The sequence below is a fragment of the Zootoca vivipara genome, chromosome 2 (genome assembly GCF_963506605.1).
Source record: "Zootoca vivipara chromosome 2, rZooViv1.1, whole genome shotgun sequence".
In the NCBI taxonomy this organism is placed as follows: domain Eukaryota; kingdom Metazoa; phylum Chordata; class Lepidosauria; order Squamata; family Lacertidae; genus Zootoca; species Zootoca vivipara.
In genome coordinates, this window is record NC_083277.1 from 20,036,117 (window position 1) to 20,062,590 (window position 26,474).

General features: G+C 48.7%; 1 protein-coding gene across 3 annotated transcripts in view; it reads right to left on the reverse strand.

The window, feature by feature from the left end:
• Positions 1–24,485, reverse strand: part of KLHDC8B (kelch domain containing 8B) — a 38,220-nt gene extending 13,735 nt beyond the window's left edge. The window contains exons 1-3 of one of the 3 annotated variants that reach the window (XM_035106872.2): positions 24,346–24,485; positions 13,812–13,897; positions 6,659–7,453 (exon numbers count right to left, since the gene is read on the reverse strand). In XM_035106872.2, the coding sequence (XP_034962763.2) occupies positions 6,659–7,034 (376 nt within the window). In that variant the 5' untranslated portion in view covers positions 7,035–7,453; positions 13,812–13,897; positions 24,346–24,485. Of the gene's footprint in view, positions 1–6,658; positions 7,454–13,811; positions 13,898–24,252 lie in introns of all 3 variants that reach the window. The other 2 variants (XM_035106874.2, XM_035106871.2) reach the window with 2 other exon arrangements.
• Positions 24,486–26,474: the final 1,989 nt, after the last annotated feature.

The window sequence follows — 26,474 nt, forward strand, 5'->3', positions numbered from 1 at the left end:
CCCTGAAAAAGACCCTGATGTTGGGAAAGATGGAGGGCACAAGGAGAAGGGGACGACAGAGGACAAGATGGTTGGACAGTGTTCTCGAAGCTACGAACATGAGTTTGACCAAACTGCGGGAGGCAGTGCAAGACAGGAGTGCCTGGCGTGCTATGGTCCATGGGGTCACGAAGAGTCGGACATGACTAAATGACTAAACAACAATATGGTAGCGCGGGGGCGGGGGAGAATAGGCAATGGGCAAGAATAGTTTTTAAGGCCATAATGAAAGGCCGCCAAATTTTCCTGGACACACACGGTCCTCCTTCCTAGTTTATCATCACAACAATGCCATGAGGTTGAGAAGCAGCGATGGGCTTAGGGTCACTCAGTGAGCTTAACGGCTGACCAGATCCACTCCCTCCTTCCCTTCAGGATCACATCGGGTACCTGCAGAATGGAAATGCAGTTCGGCTGAAGTTGCCCCAAATTCCAATTGACACTGAAGCTATTGGGTGCCGCTTTGAACTCCTGCGATACGCAATGAACAAAAGCCAGTAGACAGAGCTGCGTGTTTTGATCTCTGCCTGGAAATTGCACCCAAGCCAAGCAGTGATGAAAGGCAACGGCGCTTTATGCTTTTCTGTGCTGCTTGTATAATACATTTCACCGAGCAAGTATTTTATCTAAAGGGTACCAAGTTTGCGCTCACATTTTTTGAAACAAAAGACAGCCCGGATAGCATATTTACAAACTTACTTTTCGAAATGGGCCTTACAGCCACAAATATTTGGCCTCATCCAACTGCAGTGCCAGTAGCTCTGGAACATGTACAAAAGTTCCCACGTTCCCAAACAGTGGCAGTGTTGTGGTTAAGAGTGTTGGACCAGGTCCTGGGTTCAAATCTTCACTTGGCCCATATAGAATTGTAGAGTCGGAAGGGACCGCAAGGGTCATTAGAGCCCAACTCCCTGCAGTGCAGGAATCTTTTGCCCAACGTGGGGCTCGGACCCTCAACCCGGAGATTGAGAGTCTCACGCTATACAGTGGTGCCTCGTGTTACGGACGGGATCTGTTCCAGAGGCCCGTCCATAATGTGAAATGCCCGCAACTCGAAGTGCTGTGTCTGTGCAGGCGCGTGGCGCGATTTGGTGCTTCTGCGCATGCGCGAGCAGCGAAACCCGGAAGTTACCCGTTCCGGTACTTCCGGGTTGCCGCGGGATGTAATGTGAAAAGCCACAACGTGAAGTGGACGCAACACAAGGTATGACTGTACCAGTGAAGCTCTCAAGGTGACCGTGCGCCAGTCACTAACTCTCAGCTTTACCTACGTCATAGGGCTGTGGTGGGGATTAAATGAGGAGCTGGGTGGGGGTACCATGTAAGAAACCTTGAGCTTTAAACACTTAAGCGCTCAGGGTGCTAATTGGCTGGCCTTTGTGGCAATCATGAAACCACTTCCCTCCACAGCTTGAAGTTATGTTTCGAGTAAAAATAAATAAATCGGGAAGCTGCCTTGTAAAGAGTCAAACTTCCAGTCCAACTATCTCTGCATTGGGTACAGTGAATGGCAGCAGCTCTCCTGGGTTTCAAGAAAGAGACGTCCCCAGCCTTACCTTACCTAGAGATACTGGGGATTTAATTTATTTATTTATTGCATTTATTGTGTGTAGAGGGGGCGGAATACATATTATAGATCACCCATGATGTGGTGGAAGCGATGCTTTGTCCAAATCTGGGGCAAAGGTTTGTCTCCCCCCCCCCCAAGAACAAACCTTGGTTACAGGCTCATGGTTTCTTTGGGAGGGAGACAAACCATAAGCCCAGCTTGAGACAGAACGCGAAGCCAAACCATGGATTAGCTCCAGCAGCAGCAGCAGGGAGGGATAAAGCAGGCACGGTTTATACTCCACCCACCAGCGCAATGTGAACTCACCTTTAAACCACATCTAGGCTTGACTCTGGTTTAAAGTGAGGTCCGGCGTAAATGAATTAAAAGAGAATGGTTCAGGTTCTCGTGGAAAACAACTAAGTGCCGAAGATTTTTTAAAGGCAAAAACTTCCTGTGATTGCATGAAATATCAGCAGCTATGTTTGCTAGTGTCAGATGAGTAAAACAAAAACGACAATGAAAAGTAACACGTACACTTAAAATTCTTAGTGATGAAACTATTGTCTTCATGCCTATCAGACAAGGCTTCTGAATCTATTCCTGATTGTATGAAACACTGAAGTTTTAGGGTGTGTGTGTTTTGTTTTGTTTTTTAAAAGGAAACAAGGAAAGGGAAAAGAGGAAAGGGATAAGCAAAGAACTAAAAGGACTAGAGCCAGCTCCAAAAACAACAGAGATAACTGACACGCACACTAAAAAAAAGACTCCAAAAATGGAGAACAGATACCCTAAAAAATTCTAAGCATGTCAAGCTTTTAATAAGCAATGTCTTCAGCTGCAGAAACTGCTAACTGCATATTATAAGGGAGGATGTGAGCGCCAAGCTACACATTACGTGGGCAATTGATGAGTAGATCTTCTGTTTCAGGGCGGGGGGGGGGGTTAACTTTACAGCAGCTGTGGATGGCTCCCAAATCTTAATCAGAACAGCAGTACTGGGTGAGGGAGTATTAAACCCTTCCACACTTGTCCCATCTATTTTTACGATCTAAATGCGAATCATAGAGTTGGAAGAGACCACAAGGGCCATCCAGTCCAACCCCCTGCCAAGCAGGAAACACCATCAAAGCATTCCTGACATATGGCTGTCAAGCCTCTGCTTAAAGACCTCCAAAGAAGGAAACTCCACCACACTCCTTGGCAGCAAATTCCACTGCCGAACAGCTCTTACTGTCAGGAAGTTCTTCCTAATGTTTAGGTGGAATCTTCTTTCTTGAAGTTTGAATCCATTGCTCCATGTCCGCTTCTCTGGAGCAGCAGAAAACAACCTTTCTCCCTCCTCTATATATGACATCCTTTGATATATTTGAATATGGCTATCATATCTCCCCATAACCTTCTCTTCTCCAGGCTGAAGCTGTTGTTAAGTCCTGTGGGAGAGGAGAGGCGGCCCAACCCCTCTCCCCCCCCCCCAGCAGGGCTAACAAGATCTTAAGAGTGTACAATTTTGGCGGAGGAAGTGCAGGGGGGGAGGAGAGGTTTAGACACCCGCTTTCCCAGTGCCCTGTCTCCAATCAAACTGGCAAGCTCCTTCAGCAGCGTTATATCAAAGCCAGCAATGTTTGTTTTATTTATTTAAAAGAATTCTTATCACTCTCTTCAGCAGAAAAGACTCTTAAGAGCTGCTTACAGAGAAATAAGAAATAACAAGAAAGCCCATGTTCCTGGGTTTATGATCTAAAAGACATGGCACAGAAAGAAAGGGCAATGGGGAGGGAAGAGGAAAGCAATGGCGCTCAGGCATCAATTCTTAAAGTTGCAAAGTTCTCATTGACATCAGCTGGGAATGGAAACTGTTCAGGGAGGAGGAGTTTGGAGTCAAAAGGGGTGGATCTCTCAGCAGAGCCAATGGAGTGGCCCTGCTTCTCATCTCTGCCTCTGTAACAGCCTAATGGGACCGCAAATTTCACAAGATAATATCACAAGATGATAAAAGCAGGGGTATATCTGTCCCCATCTACATGTTTCCATCAGGAGGAGCATAGAAAGAGGACGATGTCCTTCAGTTTGTTAAACCTGCTTCAAGTCGTATCGTATACATGTAGTCTTCTCTTCTATATTTACTACAAAGCTCGATGACTAAGCTCTTTAGCGACGAAATGTCTGATTACCAGAACAGCATCCAAGCACTGGACCACTGGTATACCACCAAGTGGAATCATTATCACTGCGTTTGCAATTGCTTAAGATCATAGAATCATAGAGTTGGAAGAGACCACAAGGGCCATCCAGTCCAACCCCCCGCCAAGCAGGAAACACCATCAAAGCATTCTTGACATATGGCTGTCAAGCCTCTGCTTAAAGACCTCCAAAGAAGGAGACTCCACCACACTCCTTGGTAGCAAATTCCACTGTTGAACAGCTCTTACTGTCAGGAAGCTCTTCCTAATGTTTAGGTGGAATCTTCTTTCTTGAAGTTTGAATCCATTGCTCCATGTCCGCTTCTCCATATGACATCCTTTCATATATTTGAACATGGCTATCATATCACCCCTTAACCTTCTCTTCTCCAGGCTAAACATACCCAGCTTCCTAAGCCGTTCCTCATAAGGCATCGTTTCCAGGCCTTTGACCATTTTGGTTGCCCTCTTCTGGACACGTTCCAGCTTGTCAGTATCCTTCTTGAACTGTGGTGCCCAGAACTGGACACAGTACTCCAGGTGAGGTCTGACCAGAGCAGAATACAGTGGTACTATTACTTCCCTAGATCTAGATGCTATACTCCTATTGATGCAGCCCAGAATTGCATTGGCTTTTTTAGCTGCTGCATCACACTGCTGACTCATGTCAAGTCTGTGGTCTACCAAGACTCCTAGATCCTTTTTACATGTACTGCTCTCAAGCCAAGATAAAACCGATTTGGGAAAGAAACTAGTTTTGCCACTTTTATGGACGTTCGTTGTTTGTTTACAGATAGTAGCCTTGGTGATATTATATTCTGTCAATTGCAGCAGTCATTGTATCACCACCCTGTTCATGGTTTTATTGCAGCTACAACATGGGTAGACAAACTAAGGCCCAGGGGCTGGATTCAGCCCAATCGCCTTCTAAATCCGGCCCGCGGATTGTCCAGGAATCAGCTTGTTTTTACATGAGTAGAATGTGTGCTTTTATTTAAAATGCATCTCTGGGTTATATGTGGGGCATAGGAATTAGTTCTTTTTCTTTTCTTTTCAAAATATAATCCGGCCCCCCACAAGGTCTGAGGGACAGTGGACCGGCCCCCTGCTGAAAAAGTTTGCTGACCCCTGAGCTACAAGGTGATGGTTGAGAAAGAGTCTGAATAATGGATGTCTTGTGTAAATGCATAGTTTGGCCACTAAAAAAACAAGAACGGTATTTGTAAGGCTTCCCTGTCTGGAGACAAATTCTTCTTGCCCAAGCTGAACAAATGTGAATCTCAGGCCTGATTTGAACGTAATGCTGTGTCAGCAAGAAAAACTTACTTACGGGACACTGTGTATGCCCAGCATCTCATTAAAATCGAGTTGCCTTCCCTACAGAAAGGGGAGTCAGCACACATATCAGGGATTCATAGCCCAAGAAGGCTCTAAGCCAGGCATCCCCAAACTGCGGCCCTCCAGATGTTTTGGCCTACAACTCCCATGATCCCTAGCTAACAGGATCAGTGGTTGGGGAAGATGGGAATTGTAGTCCAAAACATCTGGAGGGCCGAAGTCTGGGGGTGTCTGCTCTAAGCTTATGCGCTAACAAACACTGCACAAAGATCAGCTAAGGACCCAGCATAGCTTGAATCCCCACCTTTTAGCAAAGGCATTTTCGAGGCAGGTTGCAAAGTGCCAAAATTAAACATCGGGAAACATTGCAACGGAGAAGCCATCAGGCTTCCTTTTAAAAGCAGCCGAGTAAGCGGCTTTTGAAATGAAGCACCAGGTGTCTGCAATTGCACTTAAGTTATTCCTCCCTGCCTGACTCCCATTAAAAAAAACCCGAAACTCCATTCATCATGCGCCGAGTGCTTAATTAAAGAAGCAGCTAGTACACCAACAGCAACTCATTTGCCGAGTGTGCGTCCTTGTGCAGTCAAAAGGACACAACCCGTACACAAGAGACAGGCTTGGCGGAACCCCAAGGTTTGCAGAGGAACAAAAAAATGAGGGGGCTGCTGAAAATGACCGATGAGAACTGAATATGCTCCGTGGAACGGAACGCTGATTAGGAATCGAGAAAACTGGGGTAGGGCAGAATGGAGTGTCGTGATGAGGGTGTGGCTGGTTGGTGGCTTCACCAGGAGAACCATGCTGCAAAAATTTGTTGCAGGCTCCTAATGCTCAAAACAGAAACACGCTGTGAGATTCTTGTTCTACATCATGCTACCCTGCTGAGCTACATGGAAGCGAATCTGCACATTCCTTTCTCTTTTCTAAAAAGTATTTTTTACTGAAGATTTCCACATAAAATACAGTAAGAATCAAACCAGTCTACAGAACAAGAATATTATTTTTAAAAACGATATAAAAGCAAAAGAAAAAAGAGAGGGGGAAAAATACGTATAAAGCCCTTTATCATATTTATATCATATACAGTCATACCTCTGAAGTCGAATGTCTTGCGAGACTTAACATTTTGGCTCCCGAACATCACAAACCCGGAAGTGATTGTTCCGGTTTGCAAACGTTCTTTGGAACTGGAACGTCCATCGCAGCTTCCGTCCATCAGAAGCCGTGCCTTGGTTCCCGAACGTTCCTGGAATGGATTCCGTTCGACTTCCGAGGTATGACTGCATATCCTGTCATTCATCCACACCCAAAGAGATAGACCCTCCTGTCTCCCACCTTGGAGTCTACTTCTTCCAGGGCTCAACTATGCAGCTGCAAATATAACATTTAAAGTGTGTTCTAAGCGCATTATACAAATGTGACACTAGATGGAGTTGGTGAGAGAATGGGAAATGCCATATATATTTTTAAACTTTTTTTAAAAAAGCGTTTTCACAGCGTCTTTTATATATGTGTAGATTCAGCCCCAGTCTCTCGCCGCACCTACCTTTCTCAACCGCAGAGACGCCCATGGAAGCCTGGTCAAGGTCTGCCTTCTTCTCCCACCTGCCCTCATCCACGTGGTAGACTTCGACCGAGGCCAGCGGGCTCTGCGTGGCGTCCACCCCTCCAATTACCAGCACGTCCTTGCCGAGCATCACCGCCGCAGCCCCTGCCCGCGGGGTGGCCATAGGAGGCAGCGCCGTCCACTTGCGCGAAACAATATCCAACATCTCCACCGTGTCCAGGGGCTGGCCCTGCTGGCTGCAGCCCCCCACCACAAAGAGGTGCCCATCCTGGAAGGCTGGGCTGCAGTACACCCGGCAAGTTGGCATGGGCGGGAAAGCCTCCCAGAAGAAGGATTTGGCACTGGCGGCTTCCATGTCGCCCAACAGCCTGGCATCTCAGGAGGGAGACATGGCGACGGCTCAGTGTCTCCGTGGGGCAGCCCCCCAGAGACCTATAGGGATTGGCCTGAGGCAGTTGGTAGGCCTTCCTTCCTGCGCCGCTGAAACTCCACATCCACAAGGCATTAGTAGACTGGGAGGCAAATACGGCTGCAAGGAGAGGCCAAGGACTCCTGAGGGAGAAGGCAAGGAACGCCGTGATGCCCGAGGGATGCTGTCTCCGGTGGGGAGGGAACCATTTCTAACCAGAACGTTCTGGGCCTGAAATACTGGAGGTAGCCACGAAATGTCTAATATACACAAGCCAGTCTTTGAAAGTACGGCTCTCTCGGCAAGTTGTCTTCTGGATCTGCTTGTCTTGTCAGGTCTTGTGCAGATGATGAGTCCTAATACGGCTTCCAAGGGGCAGAGAGAGAGAGAGAGAGAGAGAGAGAGAGGAGAGCGCATTAAGGAAGGAGAGGTACAAGATTACTGGCAACTACCACGGGAGCCATTTTGAGGAATCTGTCTACAGACAAAACAGGCCACGGTGGAATCTCCCAAAGGGTTGCCCACAAGGCCTCACATTGCCCTTCACATTTGGGCAGAAATCCCCAATCTGGCAGCTGCTAATGTCTCCAGCTTCCCTGGGCTTCGGATTAATTTACACATTCCCCAGAATCAGCTCAGGGCATCCCAGATAAACTGAGGCACAGTTTGCAAGCTTCATCTGCCACGTGAAGACCTTCCCAACAAGGCCACACAGCCACCTCACTGCTGTGTTCTCACGAGAAGCAGGGCCGACCCCAAAAAGCTGTGGCGGAGCAAGGCATGGCGCCTCCCACCTCACAAATCAAAATAACCAGAGTACCCAAGGCCAGAAAAGTGATTTTGGCACCTGAGGCAAAAGGAACCCCATTAAGTGTTTCCTCCTCCCCCCGCCAGTAAAAACTCAAAAATGATTAAACAAAAAATGAAGGATTTGCTGTCTTTTTAGAACACCCACAGCCAGTTCCCTGAGACGGCTGCCTCACTCCGCCAAAGGATAAGGCCGACTCTGCCTTAACCGCCCCTTTCTCCCCCATTTTGTATACACTACCAAAAGCAGTTAATTGGGGAATGATCCTCCCTATCCCTAAAAACACCCGAGGTGTAAGCATGCCAGAATCAAGAGTTACTATTTATTTGTTTATTTATTCCTTTATGAGTCGCTTCCTCTGAACCACCTTAAAAGTGATTTCACAATACCAGATAGAGAGAGAAGTTCCTTTTAATATTTGTTAACGGTTTACATTTTCAACGTGTAACTGTGAGATATATGCAGTCTTACACATGCCTCCTTTTTGCCTCTTCAGCCCCAGGATCACATAGGGCAGGCATGTCCAAAGTCCGTTTCGGGGGCCTAATACGCCGGCCCCCGTGGCAGTGTATGTCCTGGGGGCAAAATCCTAAAAGAAGCTCAGCAACTTTAAGGTAAACTTCAATCCTAAAAAAAAAAGCTCAACAACTTTGGTTGACCCACATGCATATTCACCTCATCAAATCCGGCCCTCTTTGAAAAAAGTTTGGGTACCCCTGAATAGGGCAACAGAAACCAAAAGCATAGCTGCCAAGTTTTCCCTTTTCTCGCGAGGAAGCCTATTCAGCATAAGGGAAAATCCCTTTAAAAAAGGGATAACTTGGCAGCTATGCAAAAGAACAACATTTGCTGCTTACACACCATACGTTTAAAGCACATGGCTTCCCCCCAGAGAATGTGCTCTAACTACATGGTGTGTAGTGTACGCAGCCAAAGTTGGGGCTGGGGCAGGGAACCCCATTTATTCCTATTCTGCAAAGTCCCCCTGTGACCACAGCGACAGCGGCAGAATTAGCTTGGCCTACTGCCCTCTGAGAACAAGAGCAACTTCCGGCGCCCTGGGGTCAAGGCCACCTGGCGTCAGGATGGCTGTGGTCAAACAAATCGCAGGCGCCCCAAGAAGACGCAACAGGGGCCTGTCAGGTACATTCACACTCCGGCGCAAAGGCAGTCCACACCGGAGAGAGGCAGACTTAAGTGAATGTGAAAGGTCCCTGCTGGGATGGAGAAAGCTTCAAAACACATTTAACTGCAAAAAAAAGAAAGAAAAGAAAGAAAACGACAACAGCGAGGAGGGTCACCAGAGGATAGGAGAAGCTGGATGTGGCAACGGCAGCTGTGGGAGTTGGAAGGACAACCCAGGCAACAGCCTCCACCCCATTCCCAGAATCACATCCGCTCCAGTTGCCTGTCAGGAGGATGGGCTTTGCCGGACTCCTGAGCTTGTTCTGGAGAAGCAAGGTGCGGCTGCTCAGGTGAAGCCACTTGATAACTCACTGCACCTGGTGGCAAGAGCTGGGAGGGATATAAGCCCAGCATTTCCCTTCGGGTCTTTGCCACAGCAACACGATCCCTGCCTTGTTGCATCTGGCCTCTTGCTCCTTGACCCTCGGGCCTTCGCCTTCGTGACGCCTTGCTCCTCGACCTGCTGCTTGACCCTCAGCCCCGCGCCACCTGGACTTTCATCCCTGCTTCCACACCACCATCTTGCCCCCGGTCCTGACGTCCTTAGTTGAGACTGCTACCTCCCGCCGACCAGACCGTGACACTGCCATAGCCTGGGAAAGCGAAATACAGTGGTAACCTCGGGTTAAGAACTTAATTCGTTCTGGAGGTCCGTTCTTAACCTGAAACTGTTCTTAACCTGAGGTACCACTTTAGCTAATGGGGCCTCCCGCTGCCGCCATGCTGCCACCGCACGATTTCTGTTCTCATCCTGAAGCAAAGTTCTTAACCCAATGTACTATTTCTGGGTTAGCGGAGTCTGTAACCTGAAGCGCCTGTAACCCGAGGTACCACTGTAACAGGAACCTGGTAATTAACGGTTTGCCAATAAAGAGCTCCCTCTGTAGGTTACCACCATGTACGACCACAGCCTCAGCCACGGTCCTCACCTACAGCTCCTACAGCCTGTTTGTTTTTGGTATTTTGGTAAGTGTATCCTGCAACGTATCATTGACGCAGTAATAGTGGTGGATTTATACTGGACCTGTTGGGAATTCCATTCCACCCTTTGCTGCAGATATGTGGGATTGTTACATGTCACATGTCTGCTTACATTCCAGCACCGATTGCTGGCATGAGCGGAACTTCCGCTCTGTATTGCTTTCGTTTACACTCTCTCCGAGAAGAACGGCAAGGAGAGAAGCCATGTTTTCTTTGTCCTGATTTATGTATAATAAATGCGTAGCTTAGTATTGTATCCACGCCTCAAGCCTCATCTGTTGTGCAGTTTACACTGCTGAGTAATGTGTGCTCAAGCCTGCACTGCAGCTTGAGTTGCTGACGAACGTCGGAGGAGGATGACTGATGGATCTCCGCAGCGGCAGGGCTGAGAGGGGAGACGCTCCAACTGGGGCCGAGCCAGCTGGCTTTTCATCCCCCGATTCCAGCATCAAGGTTATGGGCCCAGGTCTGAGGCTTTACACCAGAATAGGGCAGCTGTTGGCTGCTGCAGCATTCCGGGGATTTATGAGGCATGTGTATCGTACTTCGGCCGTGACGGCAAGAGGCCTTTGAAGTCCGTGCCAAGCAATTAAGGTAGGTAGAAGCAGGCCATCTGCTTTTCTGAGTCGCTTCCCCGATGTTGCTGCCTTATTGTCACGGCGCTGTCCAGCCATGGATGTCCAGAGCAAGGAATTACACTAGTGGCCCAAATTGTGGAAACCTTTTGGGGAAAGTGTATTTCTGAGGTTAGATTACTCATAACACCTCATAAACACTCGTGCTCATTGGCAACATTCAAATGAAGGAAAGCTGCTGCTACTGTCAACCTAAGCAAGTTGTGCTTCCTTTTTCTGGTTATTTGGCTATAACCTTTGATAGAATACAGATAATTGAACCAACTTTGTTGCATTATGTTCTTCATTAAATTATATTTCCAGTGATATATAATTTTATAGTATTACTCCAAAGGAAAGTGGTGTTACGAGCCATCAAACCTCAGAAATACACTTTTCCCAAAAGGTTCCCACAATTTGGGCCACTGTAACTTGTTGTTGTCCAAGGTCTTAACTTACAAGTTAGGAAAAGAGACCCATCAGCCCTACATCTCTCAGCTTCTCCTGGGCATGCGCCCCAGGAAGCAGCTGCCACAACCAGAACAGATGCCACCCAAGAACAAAAACTGAACAAAAACTGAGCAAAGTCCATGCATAAAGTATTTCCCTATGTACCTGTCCACACATTAAAATCTCCGGTGGGGAAGGGCTCCCTCCTGGTGTCCCGGTCACCTAAGCCAGGTCAAGTGGCTACAGGAAAGAGGGCCTTCTTGGTGGTGGTGCCCCAGTTATGCTCTTCCCCACATGGTGTCTACAGTATTTTCCCTCCCAGAACTAGACAAATACCTTCTCTCCCACCCCCCCACCCCGCACTTTTTAGGGACCATTTTAAACAACTGAATTGCTTCATGCCACTTTTATGATTTTGTGGCTTTGCATATTGTACGCAATTTTTTTTGCATGTTGATTTCGATGTATGCTTTTTTGTAAACCACCCTGGGAATATAGCTGAAGGGTGACATAAAAATGCATGTGTTAAATAGAAGCGTAGAATCTTAAGAGTCAGAAGGGACCCAAGGGTCATCTAGTCCAACCCCCTGCGATGGCAGGAATTCTCAGCTAAAGCATCCAGGACAGATAAATAAAAATACAGCAAACAATAGGCTCTCCATCCTGCTCTGTGGCTGGGTGAGGGGGCGGGGAGAGAAAGAGGAAAGCAGGGCTTCTTCCCGCACACGGTTCCCGCACCTTCCGCAGCAGTTGGATCTGCAGACGTCAGCAAGTGATTCTGCGAAAGTTTTGCCTGCTTATTTCTGCACAGGCCACAGGCCAGGTCAGCCAGCAATCTTATTTGCACAGCTGCAGGGTCAACTAACCTGGGTGCCTCCTCTGACACCGGCTCCTCTGCAGAAGCTATCAAGGAGACCCGAGTGAGGCTGGCCTTGGAGGCAATTTGTCAGATCATTGTGAGATGACGAAAGAGAGCAGAGAGGTGGCCGCGGCAGCAGCAGCAGCAGCAGCAGCAGCTGCTGCCTTTGAGACTCGGGGAGTCTCAGGTCTGGTTCCACATGCCACCACAGAGACCCCCGTCGTGATCTGTGCCCCCAACCTGGAGCTTTTAATTTGAGCAATAAATCTCCCCCTTTTAAATCTTGTCAACTACCAGGACTCTACAGCTCATTTATCTTCCTCCCCGCGAAAATTAGGAGCTCTGGTAGCTTAATAGCCAAGAGCTGCATAATTCAGCAACACAGGCATGAAATATTGATAGCCAGTCCCCAGATCAGAAATAGCTTTTGCCTCTGGGGGGGTCTTCCGGGGCTCTTAAGGAGACGGAAGGAAAGGCACTTATTTTGCCATCTTCAGCACCCAAGGGAACTTGGCACACGCTGGCTCTTGAGAATTGTTGAGAAAGGGGGGAGTTTAATCAGCAGGCAACGCCATAATCACATTGAACAAGAACCCCCCAACGTTGCCTGGCTTTTGTTCCCAGGTGTACGGCAGCTGCAGCATTCTCATTTGTGAGAAGCCCAGAGCTCAGCAGGCTAGAGAGTTGTGCAGCAGAAGGGCCTGGAGTCAGGATGCTAGAAAACTAGTTAAAGAAGCCTCTGCAAGCGCCTGTAAAAAGATAAGGAAAGGAAAGCAAGGCAGCAGCATATGTAACCACCCATAGAGCTAAACTGGGATTTAAACCTAAGGTAGCAGGCTATTTCAATGGTGCATGTTTACTTATAAAACTTTCTTATACCACCTAATATACTGAAGTTATGTTAAGGAGTAGTCATTAGGAGGTTTGGGGCTGGTAAGCGAGGGGTTAAATCCTGCTCAGTATGGCTCCACATGCTCCCCTGCTCGGAGCAGGCGCACATAGCCAAAGTCCAATGCAAAAAAACAAACAAACCAGTTTTAAAGTCCTTTTGCAAACAGCTCTGCACTGCTCTTCAAAGCCCTTTTGGAAACAGCTCTGCGCTGCTCTTGAAACCTTTGGGTTTTGGAGGTTCAAAGAACAGCGCAGGGCTATTTGAAAGCCCTTTTGCAAACAGTCCAATAGTGCTTTCCGAGCCCCTGAAATCTGCAGGTTGAGATCACGGCACCAAAGGCTTACAAAAAGGGCTTTCAAGCAGCCTGTGCTGCGCTTTGTAGCACCGACAGTATGATGTCAGGTGATCAACAGATGGGCAGCCCCACCTGCTTGTCAAAGTTGACCATCGGGGAGTGGGAAGATAAGGATCTGGGCCACTGGCCAGAAAAGGTTCCTTTTCTGACTTGGTGTAAGACAACTTTATCCATCAAGGGCTACCAGTCAAACACACCCTCCAAGTTCAGAAGCAATGTACCTCTGAACAGCAGTCACTGGGGAACAAAATTATCTTACAAATAATTAAAACTACATTTCTGTCATGGGGGATTTAGTTGCATTCCAGCATTGCAGGGGGCTGGACTAGATCTGTGTTTCTCAGCCTTGGGTCTCCCGCTGTTTACAGACGACAATTCCCATCATCCCTGACCACTGGTCTTTTTTTTTTCTCCCTGACCACTGGTCTTGCTAGCTTGGGATGATGGGAGTTGTGGACCAAAGACAGCTGGAGACCCAACGTTGAGAAACACTGGACTAGATGACCCTCAGGGCCCCTTCCAACTCTACAATTCTTTGATGGTGGTGAGAAACCTCTAAATGATACGGTAAGTACTTACCTGGATAACGAATCTATCCTGGCTGTAAATGGTGTATACTTTGGACATCCCTGAGAAAGGCTGCTATATGTAGAAACTATGTTATCCTGTTAAGAAAAGAAATGTATAGTGTTATTAGCTGTCCCTTAAGCATCAGGGGTGCGGGTGGCGCTGTGGGTTAAACCACAGAGCCTAGGGCAGGGGTCCCCAAACTAGGGCCCAGGGGCTGGATGCGGCCCAATCGCCTTCTCAATCCGGCCAGCGGACGGTCCAAGCATCAGCGTGTTTTTACATGAGTAGAATGCGTGCTTTTATTTAAAATGCATCTCTGGGTTATTTGTGGGGCCTGCCTGGTGTTTTTACATGAGTAGAATGTGTGCTTTTATTTAGAATGCATCTCTGGGTTATTTGTGGGGCATAGGAATTTGTTCATTTTTTTTTCAAAATATAGTCCGGCCCCCCACAAGGTTTGAGGGACAGTGGACCGGCCCCCTGCTGAAAAAGTTTGCTGACCCCTGGCCTAGGGCTTGCTGATCAGAAGGTCGGCGGTTCGAATCCCTGCAATGGGGTGAGCTCCCGTTGCTCGGTCCCAGCTCCTGCCCACCTAGCAGTTCGAAAGCACGTCAAAGTGCAAGTAGATAAATAGGCGGGAAGGTAAATGGCGTTTCCGTGCGCTGCTCTGGTTCGCCAGAAGCGGCTTAGTCATGTTGGCCACATGACCCGGAAGCTGTACGCCAGCTCCCTTGGCCAATAATGCGAGATGAGCGCCGCAACCCAGGAGCCGTCCGCGACTGGACCTAACCGTCAGGGGTCCCTATATCTTTACCTTTAAGCGTCATTTGGAAATGGATGTGCGGAAAGGCAGTCCTTGGGGAAGAGGGGGAAGCACAACGCAGGGGGACAACACCTGATTTGCACAGACGAGCTCCCATCTCATCCATCCATCCCTTTGGAAGAGAGCTGACTCAGCTACTTCTGGCGTGAACTGACGCACTCCAATATTCTAGCAGGCACTGAGGTCACAATAAATAAATCAACGTTTTATTTATTTTAGTTTCCTTACAGCAACGGCTCTCAAACGTTTTTTTCCTCTGGGCCACACTTTCAGAATAAAAAATTTGCTCACATCACACCCAATATTTTTATTGGTAAGAAATGCATAGGGATAAAGATTTTAAAAAGTAAAGGAGCCCTGGACGGTTAAGTCCAGTCAAAGGGGACTATGGGGTTGCGGTGCTCATCTTGCTTTCAGGCCGAGGGAGCCAGCGTTGGTCCACAGACAGCTTCCGAGTCATGTGGCCAGCAGGACTAAACCACTTACGGCGCAATGATGGAACACTGTGATGGAAGCCAGAGCGCACGGAAACGCCGTTTCCCTTCCCGCCATAGCGATACCCATTTATCTACTTGCACTGGTGTGCTTTCAAACTGCTAGGTTGGCAGGAGCTGGGATAGAGCAATGGGAGCTCACCCCGTCGCTACCTTCCAATCGGCAAGTCCAAGAGGCTCGGTGGTTTAGACCACAGCGCCACCTGCGTTGCACTGGGATAAAACAATTGCTAGTAGGGACTGGTTTTTAACACAGAACACAACAACTTTATGAGACACCCAGAAAGTATTTTTTTTAAAAACCACACAACTACATGAGAACATGAATCCTTTCCAAAAATTCTGCAAATGAAAAAATTAATTTTGATAACTATACTACACCAAAATGCTTACATATTTCTCTGATTGCCCTTGAATCTTCCTGCCACACCTGCCACCCTCTCCCGCCACACCCGTTGAGAACCCCTGCGTTGCACGCTTGAATATTTATCATCATGCATGCAGCCACAGCCACTCACACTTCAGATCTGAGACTGCCTACCTTGCTGAAAGGGGGCAGTGCCGGCTTTGAGCACCATACTTCAAGGGCAGCCTCCGATCCTACAATCCAGACCTTCGGTTTTGCTGCTCCCTTGCTGCACAACAGCAGCCCACTCCCACAGACCCTGCACACCCTATGTAGCTGAAGAGCAAGCCCGCGGGGTTTGGGGCAGAGCTGAACAGGGTGCCGCCATCTGAAGAAGGTGTCCGGACACGCTTTGCTTTGATCTGATGCAGACAGAGGCTTTTGACTGCATTGCTAGCACTGCTTACTCAGCAATCCCCAGCTCTGGCTACCCCTGCAGTTCAGTGCAAGCAGCCAAGAGTTTGGAACCTGTATCTTTAAAAAGAAGAAGAAGAAGAAGAAGAAGAAGAAGAAGAAGAAGAAGAAGAAGAAGAAGAAGAAGAAGAAGAAGAAGAAGAAGAAGAAGAAGAAGAAGAAGAAGAAGAAGAAGAAGAAGAAGAAAGCAAGCTAAACCCCAGTGGCTGCCGCGATAATTCTGCTGCTGGCACCTTAACCATCTCATCCCACAAAGGAAGACCAGAGGATTCAGCCTTAAGCCGGCAGGAAATTCCTTTTTTATTAACTTGAGCCAGATAAGCCTCAGTTGATTTGAAGGATCACGCTCACAACAGGTAAAGGAAGGTTAGGGAGCCAAGCGTCTTCCGAGAGAGACAACAACATAACACGAAAGGGAGAGAGAGGCCTCTTTTCCATATCCGCAAAAATTCCTACCCCCACCTCCCACCCCCATGCAAACCAAGTCAGTGATGAGTGCATGATTTGCATATCAAAGTCTGCTTCCCGAGATATGGATTATCGGATAATTTGGAATTGTAAAACGAGAGCTGGAAAAACAAAAGGCAATACTAGAATATGATGGGGAGCAGGGGAAGGGCGCAGAGGAAGAGGTATAGGTGCAGATTAGCAGAACAGGGAGATAAAGGTACGGAGGAATCACAGAATTGTAGAGTTGGAAGGGACCTTGAGGGTCATCTAGTCCAACCCCCTGCAATGCAGGAATCCTGCCCAAAGCTGTCCGTGGGTGGGCTTGAACCAAGAGTAGACCTAGAGGAACAAAAGAGAACTCCAAAAGGGACTGAAGCCTCTGACCACTTTCAAAACCACTTCCTGCCTACCCTTCCTTTGAGCCCATGCCAAATACTGATCCGAGTTACATATTTCCCACAAACATGAGGACTAGGTGCTTGAGAGCAAAGATGGGCACACACAATCCTAGCTGAGAGGGAAACAGACATTTCAGCACCAGGCCCGACAAGAACACCATTCTGCAACATTCCTCCATGCAAGAGCCACCGAGTTGCCAAGCAAGGCAAGTACTGTGCAGCGGCTGACCAGTCCCAGGGCCAGAAGAGTATCTGGTTAATTAGTGATGTTTGAGGGACAGGATCAAGAGAGGAGGAGGAGGAGGAGGAGGAGGGCCTCTTCCTGAACAGGAATGTAGTGCATCGCTGTGGTTTTCTGACCACAGGACTTGGTTGCTGCTAGGGAGAGCGGCATCCACCCTGCTCTTCAGCTCAGTAGCCAGGGCTTGGTACCTCGTAATGCTAAATGGATTCATAACCCACACTATTAACAATATCCCATGGCATCTAAAGATGGCCTAGCTAGGAGGGCATGTACAGGCCATCTTTAGGGGCATCTGTATCCCTTAAAACACATAAAAAGAGAGACACATATGATGGAAAGAAGAAAAGCAGCAGCAGCAGCAAAACCACTGGCTACAAGCTCCTGATGAAACAGATCGGACTCACCCAAATCGCACTGTAGCAAATGCACTGAATTTTTAAGCCAGCAAAGAGTTAATGGTGCTGCAGGAGACTCTTGAGAGTCCCATGGGCTGCAAGAAGATCAAACCTATCCATTCTGAAGGAAATCAGCCCTGAGTGCTCACTGGAAGGACAGATCCTGAAGCTGAGGCGCCAATACTTTGGCCACCTCATGAGAAGAGAAGAATCCCTGGAAAAGACCCTGATGTTGGGAAAGATTGAGGGCACTAGGAGAAGGGGACGACAGAGGACAAGATGGTTGGACAGCGTTCTCAAAGCTACGAACATGAGTTTTACCAAACTGCGGGAGGCAGTGGAAGACAGGAGTGCCTGGCGTGCTCTGGTCCATGGGGTCACGAAGAGTTGGACACGACTAAACGACTAAACAACAAAGAGTTAACAAAGGGGCACAGCCACCTGCCCTACAGTTCAAGAGAGGCCTCCCCTCTAGCAGTTTGCATGATGGGGACTCTGATGGCAAGGGGAAGCTATGCCATTCTCCCAGGCTTTTGGAGTAAATTTGCAAGCATTCTTTGGTTCCCGTGTTCCCCTGCTCTTGTCTTCTTGCTTGTTTGTATTAGCCGAGTCGTTTCTGATGTTGTATGTAATATTGTACTTTGTGCATTGATAGAAACCCCTCTGGGATCATGTTGGGAGAAGTAAACAAAAAACAGAAGGAGGAAAATACATTGCGGGGGGGCGGGGGGGGGGAGAAGGGATTTGCCATGATCAGGTATGTTAGGAACCAAGGATGCAAACAGGAACTGGGAAGGCATTTCGAACGCATGAATTAATAGGGAGCAGGAGAAGAGTATCTGGTTAATTAGTGATGTTTGAGGGACAGGATCAAGAGAGGAGGAGGAGGAGGAGGAGGAGGAGGGCCTCTTCCTGAACAGGAATGTGACTTCTCAGTGTGCGCATGTGCAATGGCATTGTCAAGGTGGGACTTTGGAGCAGATGTCCAGAGCCCCCCTCAGCCAGGGATGAGCCAATCTGTCCATTTTGGATGCTCTCGATTTCTTCCCCTCCTCCCCGATCTTGAGTTCATTTTGTCTTTTAAAAAAACAACAACACACGATTCTTGTGAAAATTCACCTGCCTTTTAGTGCAAATTCCTCATAATATTACAAAGGTTGGTATGCCATCTTTGTCCAGTACGCACATTTTTATTTTTATTTTGCAAAGCAATTCCCCCTACTCTGACTGATTTTTGCTTTCACTATCCTTGTTATGGATACCTTTCCTTCGTTCACAGATTTCACCGCCCATCCACTGATTGCAGAATAGTGTCGCAAAATTCAGAGAAGTGCAAATTTCAAAGATCTGCAAATTGTTTTGGAAAGGGCGAATTAGGTGGACAGAATCGTTGAGTTGTAAGGGACCACGAGGGTCATCTGGTCCCAAAAGATGCAGGAATATTTTGCCCGACACGGGGCTCGAACCCACAACCCTCAGATCAAGAGTCTCAGCTTTGCCTTTTAAGGGTGGACTGAATCAAATCTCCTACAATCAGCAGAATAAGCAGCAGGGCCCCCGAATGCAGAAGAGCTGGCTTGCCCGTGTTTTGAAGTAATACACATTTGTCATTTAAGCAGGAAGGATAGGACCGTTCAGTCCAGACTCTAAAAGTACCTGGCTCTGCCCACTGTGTCCATGTGGCCAGGGGCATGCTTCCTAATCCCCAGCTCTGCTTACTGTTTGCGGTTCAGAGGCTCATTCACGAAAAGCACAGCACTCTAATCTTAAACCCCTTCCCTGGGAAATATGTTCCACGGTGGAACATGTGGCAGTGAAATAACAGGTTTTGCTTAGGGTCAGGGTATAGGAAGCCACTTTGAACAGGCATGTTTCCAAAGAGCTGGGGATTGCTCTCTCCAATCACCACCCCCTCTTCCCATTTTCGGGTAAGACGCCAACAGGCTTTCAATTAAGACCTCAGCCAACTTGACAGCGACTGCAGGAAGCCGATAGGTCAGCTATCTGATCGACCAGCACTTAATTTGTAATAAGAAGTGCTGGGTTTCAACCCCTGCAGAGAACACTGCATATCCTTTCTCCTTGAAGCCTTTCCCTCAATCCTCAGGTGCATGTGAGAGATATATTGCGCACGTGATCAAGCCAGGCATTCCTTTCCTTGCAATGCATGTTCCGAGGCCAGGACGGCTCCGTTGGTGAGTGCACGGTGCTGATAAAGCGAATGTTGCAGGTTCGATCACCACGTGATCACCACCAGCTGCATATTCCTGCATTACAGGGGGTTGTGTTTCCTCAGGGCCATTTCCAGCTCTACAATTCTATGACTCTAAGGCCAAGCTCTGGCTTTGAAAACACACCCAAGGGCCAAACTAATCTCCGGTTCCAGGGCCAAGATGAAACCAGCCTTTCCATGTTCCTGTGTTTTGGTCCTTCTCCAAGAGCATTTCCAGGCAACCTGCTGTTTACTGAGCATTATTTTGATTGGTTTGCAGGGAGGTTAGACCAGTGCTCCCCAACCTTTTTATCGCCGCGGACCAGTCAACATTTGATAATTTTACCGCTGCCCACTGAGGGGGGACGTTGATTGTTTATATTTTATTTATATTGTTTTGATTTAATAATTTTAATTTAATTGTATTTAAATGTTCCTTGGGCGGCCCAGTACCAATTGATCCACGGACCGGTACCAGTCCGTGGCCCGGGGGTTGAGGACCACTGGGTTAGACGATGCTGTGTCAAAACAAGGGTCATCCTGCATTTTCCCTGTGCTTTCGTTAATGCAAAAAAAAGGCCCGATCTTTTGGGGAGGCGCGTTTGTTCCCAATATTCTTCCCATCAAACTGAAATCGCACAACCAAAATTTGCCGGTATGTGATGGAATTCTGCTGGGAAAAGGTGACAATCAGCAAAAACAAGACGAGAAAAGTCTGGTACTGTACAAATCTTCTTCCGGCGACACGGCTATGCCACACTGCTCCTTAATTCTCAGCATATACTCTCAAGCAGATAATAATGCATGTCAGTGGTTGATGGTTTGTAATAGAGATGTCGGGGAATTCTGACGGAAACGGGAGCAGAAATTGCCAGTGTTTGCTTATTTGCCCTGTGTCCGGAACGGAAACCAATCCAGCAAACGCAGTTGCTATCTGACGTTGTTGCTGTTTTCAGTCTGCCAATGGTACCTAATTAATCATCCCCATTTCCACTGCGCTTCTGTTGCTCCGAAATTAATGGAACTGGCTCTGTTACAGGAGCCACATAATACTCGTTCCGTAGTTGCAATTAATCCGTCATGGCATTACCTGCACCTTTGGAACCCCGTGCCTGTTGACACCAAAAAGGCTGTACTTTTGGGGGGCACGTGCTAAAAAACATTTCTGTTTAGGCAAGCATATCCAGACATGCAGATGCTGTCAAATTTTAATCTCCTTTTGCTGTTCATTTTTATTATTTATTAATATTTTAAACTGGTGGGTTTTTTTTAATTGATAACTTTAACATTTCTTGTAAACCACTTGGAGGTTTTGCTGCAATCAAGGGGTATATACATTGTGTAAAATAAAACAACGCAATGATAATGTAAGTAATTACGTAAAATTATGTCGCCATGGACAGCAAGACGGACTAATGTACAGTGGTACCTCTACTTACGAATTTAATGCGTTCCGAATGCACATTTGTAAGTCGAAAAAAATTGTAAGTCGAATCCCATAAGAATGCTATCTAAAAATTCGTAAGTAGAAAAAATCCTATCTAAACCACATCCAAGATGGCGGAAGGAGCTCCATTCGTAAGTAGAAACATTCGTAAGTAGAGTTATTCGTAAGTAGAGATACCACTGTAGTTTTTGTTGGAAGCTGAAATGCAGTGGAATGGAAGCAGCACTGCATGCAACGAACACAGGTTGGAACGGACATCCATGCCTTTTTAAATCCCTACCTTCCCAAAGGGGTGAGCTTCAAACAGTGCAATGACTAGCCATTTAAAGACTGCCTGGACCCATGGACCAGAGCTGAGGCTGAGTAATTTCCAAGACTTCATCATCAGATGGACTCAGAAGGCTGAACTGATGCATGCTGTCCGCACTGTTTCTGATCACACTTTCCCCAACCAAGATCACTGAATGGCTTAACCTAACGCACTGTGCTGTTGGGCTGTAGTCTGGAGCCAATGAGAAGCTGCAACCATCTCTGCCCAGCCTGATGCCTTCATTAATAATAATAATAATAATAATAATAATAATAATATTTATATGCCGCCCATCTGACTTGCTTGCCCCAGCCAGGGTGGGCAGCTCCCAACAAAAAAAAGAGTAAAAACACAACCCAATCGAGTTACTCAGTTAGGTTACTCACTTCCAGAGTGTTGCTATTTTGGGGGCAGGATTCAAACACATACCAGGAAATTAGGGTAGTACAACAACTACAGCTGATCTTGAACTGTGGTGTCCAGTTCTGGGCACCACAGTTCAAGAAGGATACTGACAAGCTGGAACGTGTCCAGAAGAGGGCAACCAAAATGGTCAAAGGCCAGGAAACGATGCCTTATGAGGAACGGCTTCGGGAGCTGGGTATGTTTAGCCTGCAGAAGAGAAGGCTAAGGGGTGATATGATAGCCATGTTCAAATATATGAAAGGATGTCATATGGAGGAGGGAGAAAGATTGTTTTCTGCTGCTCCAGAGAAGCGGACACGGAGCAATGGATTCAAACTTCAGGAAAGAAGATTCCAGCTAAACATTAGGAAGAACTTCCTGACAGTAAGAGCTGTTCGGCAGTGGAATTTGCTACCAAGGAGTGTGGTGGAGTCTCCTTCTTTGGAGGTCTTTAAGCAGAGGCTTGACAGGCATATGTCAGGAATGCTTTGATGGTGTTTCCTGCTTGGCAGGGGGTTGGACTGGATGACCCTTGTGGTCTCTTCCAACTCTATGATTCTATGATTCTAGGTCTGGTTCAACAAACCTGTTTCCCCAAAAAGATCGTACTGTTTGCCAGAGTGAAGGGGAAATAACACAGATAAGTGTGGGATAACATCTGCTTCAATGGTGCAAACAAATCAGGACGGAACGCTCACAACAACAGCTGTCTGTAGGGACCCTCATTGTGACCAGCTCACTTCTTTCCCTTGCAGCCCTCATCCAGAAGAGAGTCTCTCTTCATCTATGCAAACGAAGCATTGCAGAAGAACTGGGGTCAGCCAAGGAGGTTGAAGGGCAGACATGAAGAAGTTCTTGTCCTCATGGCTCACAGTCAAACTACAGAACACGTTGTCTCCAATTCGGGGACAGCCAGGTAGCTTTAGAGAGATCAGACGATATCGTGGAGAAGAAAGTCACGATGGCAATATACGCTCTCTCCAGGATCAGAGTCCGTTTGTGTCTGGATGCCCCTTGCTAGGGGGGAGCACAGGGAAGGGGGGGCTTTGTACTGTGCTTGGTGGGCCAGTCCCCGAGGCATCTGATTGGCGAGTGTAGGAATCCGGGGCCCAGACTAGGCAGCACTTGCTCTGACTCAACAGGGCGCTTCGTAAGGACGAGTGAGAGCAAGCTGTTAGGCTAATGGAAGAGAAGCTCTCCTCCCCAGGAGGAAAAACAAAAGTCTGAAGGGGAAGCACTATAGAAGTGACAGACATTAAAAATGAAGCATTGGTGGGGGTTAAATAAGACAGAAAACTCCTGATATTTCGTGCACCACCTGCTTAAGAAAAGCCCATCCAGTCCATCCAGGCTGGCTGGCCAGCCACTGTGAGAAAAGGATGCTGGACTAGATGATGGGCCATTGGCCTGATCCTGCAAGCTCTTTTTATGTGCTGTTTACACTGCAGCCAGCCAGATGCCTGTGGGAAGCCAGCAAGCAAGACCCGAAGGCAGCAAACCTCTGCCCACTTGCCATGTCCAGCAATTCAGAGGCAACCTCCAAGACGGAAGGTAGAGCATGACCATCAGGACTAGTGGTCACGGAATTGTAGCCCGGGTTGGCAAAGAGTTTAGCAAGACATAAGGGCTGCGGGTGGGCAAGAACATTTTAGCTTGGTTAAGAAGGCAAACAGGAGTTTCCTCCTGAGCTCTATTCTAGGCTTTCATTTATAGTTAATATCATTTCTCACCTTCCAATCTTTTACCTTCCAATCCGGTCTTCACAGTCTCTCGTGTATCAACCTACCTAGCTGCAGTAGATCATCTTCCTTCTTTGCCAAAATATAGAGGCTCAAGCTACCTAACTGCAGGGAAGAATTGGCAGCAGAACACTCTGCACGTGCTCAGGGACACCGCCGGCGCGGCGCTGAATACAGGCCAAGGACTAACGCCAACCCAAATCACACCTCCTAAGCCCAACTCAGTTCTCAGCGCCACCCACACATCTCCCCAGGGGGCAGGACAGAAGGAAAAGTAGACTAGGGGGCGCCACACCGGGGAAGAACTGCGCCGCGTCGGTTGTTGGCAGGAGGCGGCTGGTCTCCGGCTCGCCTTTACTCGACGGCGCGGAGACTTCGCAGCCCCGGGCGGCTGAAGGAAGGGCTGGGCCGGCTCCGGGGCGTGCGCCGCCGCCACCGTAGCCACCCTCCAGCTCGAAGGAGTCGCGGGGGCTCCCGAAACCCTCCATAACACACCCAATGGCCGCAGAAGGAGGCGCGGAGCCCAGGGGCGCGCTGCGCCAAGCTCCGGCTCTTGCGCCCCGTTGCGCCTCTCCGAGTGCCCGGGAGTGCGCGGGGCGCGCTTGGGGACCCGCAGCGTTCCCGAGCTCCCTGCGGCCTCTCTCGGCTCGCCCAGGAAAAACTTTGCAGAGCGGCGAGGAGGAGGAGGAGTCGCTCGCCCCTTCCCCACTCACCCAGCCACCGCAGGGCTCCTCGACGCCACAGTCCGGCGATCGGAGTTCTCCACCCGACGGCCCCGGGCGGGCAGCACCGCGCGCCGCGCTCACCTCCCCGGACTGCGCGGTCCAAACTCTGCAGGCGCGCCGGGCTGGTTGGGGTGTTGTTGGAGGAGAGGGGATCGCCCCTTCCTTGCGCCGCCTTCTTCCCGCTCGCGGCTCCTCTGCTCCGATCCAGCTTCTCCACTCTCGGCAAGCTCCTCTATACCGCGCAGGGGGAGGGAGGGAGGGAGGGAGGGAGGGAGGGGAAGAGGTGGGCGGCGGGCAGGAGGGGTGGGACGCGGCCGCCGCCGCTACACACGCCGCGCGCTCTCTGCCTTAACTCTTCCCCCGCCGGGCGCAGCAGCGCGCTCGGGACAGGCGCTTGGCAGCGATGCCCGAGGCCCCGCGAAGGCGGGGACCGCGCGGTGCCGAGCTGGCCGAAAGCCCCTCCGCGTCGAAATGCGACGGCCTCTCCTCTCCCGTATCCTCTCCTTCCTTCCTTCCTTCCCTACCCCGCACCCACCCATCATCCCGTTTTGTTTAGTGAGGATTTTAACATTTCCATTTTCTGAACGGTTAAAAAAATTCCTATGTGGAACAATTACATAAACGGAGTGGGATGGTGTGTTTTGAGTTGGTTTTTTTTTTTTTTTTTGAGAAGCGGAGAAAACTCAAGGAAAGACGCTGCTAGAACAAAACAACAGCATCTTTCCCTGAATGCCGGTGTAATCCCCCACCCCCACCCCAAAGATCCAGAGATGGCGGAGCACATGAAGAAACATACCTCCTCCACCTTTTTTTTTTAAAAAAAAATAGGAAGTTGCCTTTGTCCATCGAGCTCCATATTGTCTGCACTGACTGGCAGCAGCTCTCCAGGGGTTCTGGCAGGGGGCACTCCCAGCCCTGCTGGAGATGCCAGGGGTTCAGCCTGGAACCTCCTGCGTGAAAAACAGGTGCACTACTGCTGTGCTCACTCATCAGCCAGAACTAAAGGAACAGGAGGGCTGCTGGCCTTCGCTTTTTATAACCTCTGTTTCAGGCCCTTGCGGCATAGCACTCGGGGGGGGGGGGGTTGGACTGGGACGTGGATGCAGGAACTGCACTGCAGGGGGTTAGACTTAGATGAAGCTCCGGGTGCCTTCCAGCTCTACAATGCTATTATCCTGTGCCGCTAGGTCCAGATCTCCATTCATAAAAGCGAAAGGCAGCAAAGGCCACCCAAAGAGACTGTGAGGCGCTCCTTTCACACACAGTTGGAGGGACGATGCAGCCTTGCATTTAGGCACTTGCATGGTACGGTAGCTCTACCGGTAGGTGTCAAGGCATGCTGGCGAGGGAGGGCTGGTGAGATGCTCCTTTCCTCCTCTGTCTTTTAGCATAGAAACCAAGCCGGCTAGAAGGAAAGTCTCCTGCTTTTCACCCAGCAGAGAAATGCTCACCACACCACCGTCTGCCAGCCCCTAGCAGGCTAGATCATTTTTAAAAAAAATTATATGCTTGTACAGTGCAAACATGGAGCTCCACCGCCACCACCCTCTTTTCTGTAACCTGTCTTCTGTGTTTAATTTGTGCTGTTTCGATGTCCTGCATGTGGAAGATTGCTTTGGCGAGGAATGCTCTTGCCCACTAACCCAGAGCTCTGATCTCACACAACCCCATGTGCTCCCTTTATTGTTCCTTCCTGGATCTCGGATGATTTGCCTCTTGCTTACTTAGCACCCGTTTCCTTTGGCAGCGATCCGCCACCCCCACCCGGCTCATAGGCTTCCCAGCTGTACAAACTCAGTAGCATTCCATGATGGGGAAAAAAGCAAGCTAGGAAACTTAATGAAAATATCCTAGGAAGCTATCGCAAACCATTGGCCCATTGGCTCCGTTTGGGCTGGTGCCCAGCAACTTTTGAGAGCCAGAGATCCACACACACACACACACACACACCGGTCCTGATCTACAGGGTTTCCAACACAAATCCCCCCCCCAAGCCTACCAGGAGATGCCTGCAGTATTGATCCTGGATCCATCTGCATACCAAGCATGGGATCTGCCACAGAACTGCAGCTCTTTTAAGAACAAAACGAAACACAGCAATTTTTCAGAGAGAAGCTGCTTTTCCGTACTGCTCCCTGTCCAGCCGGCTGGTGGCATGCAGTATATTTCTCCTTAAAAGGGTAGGCAGTGTCATATACACACAGTATTTG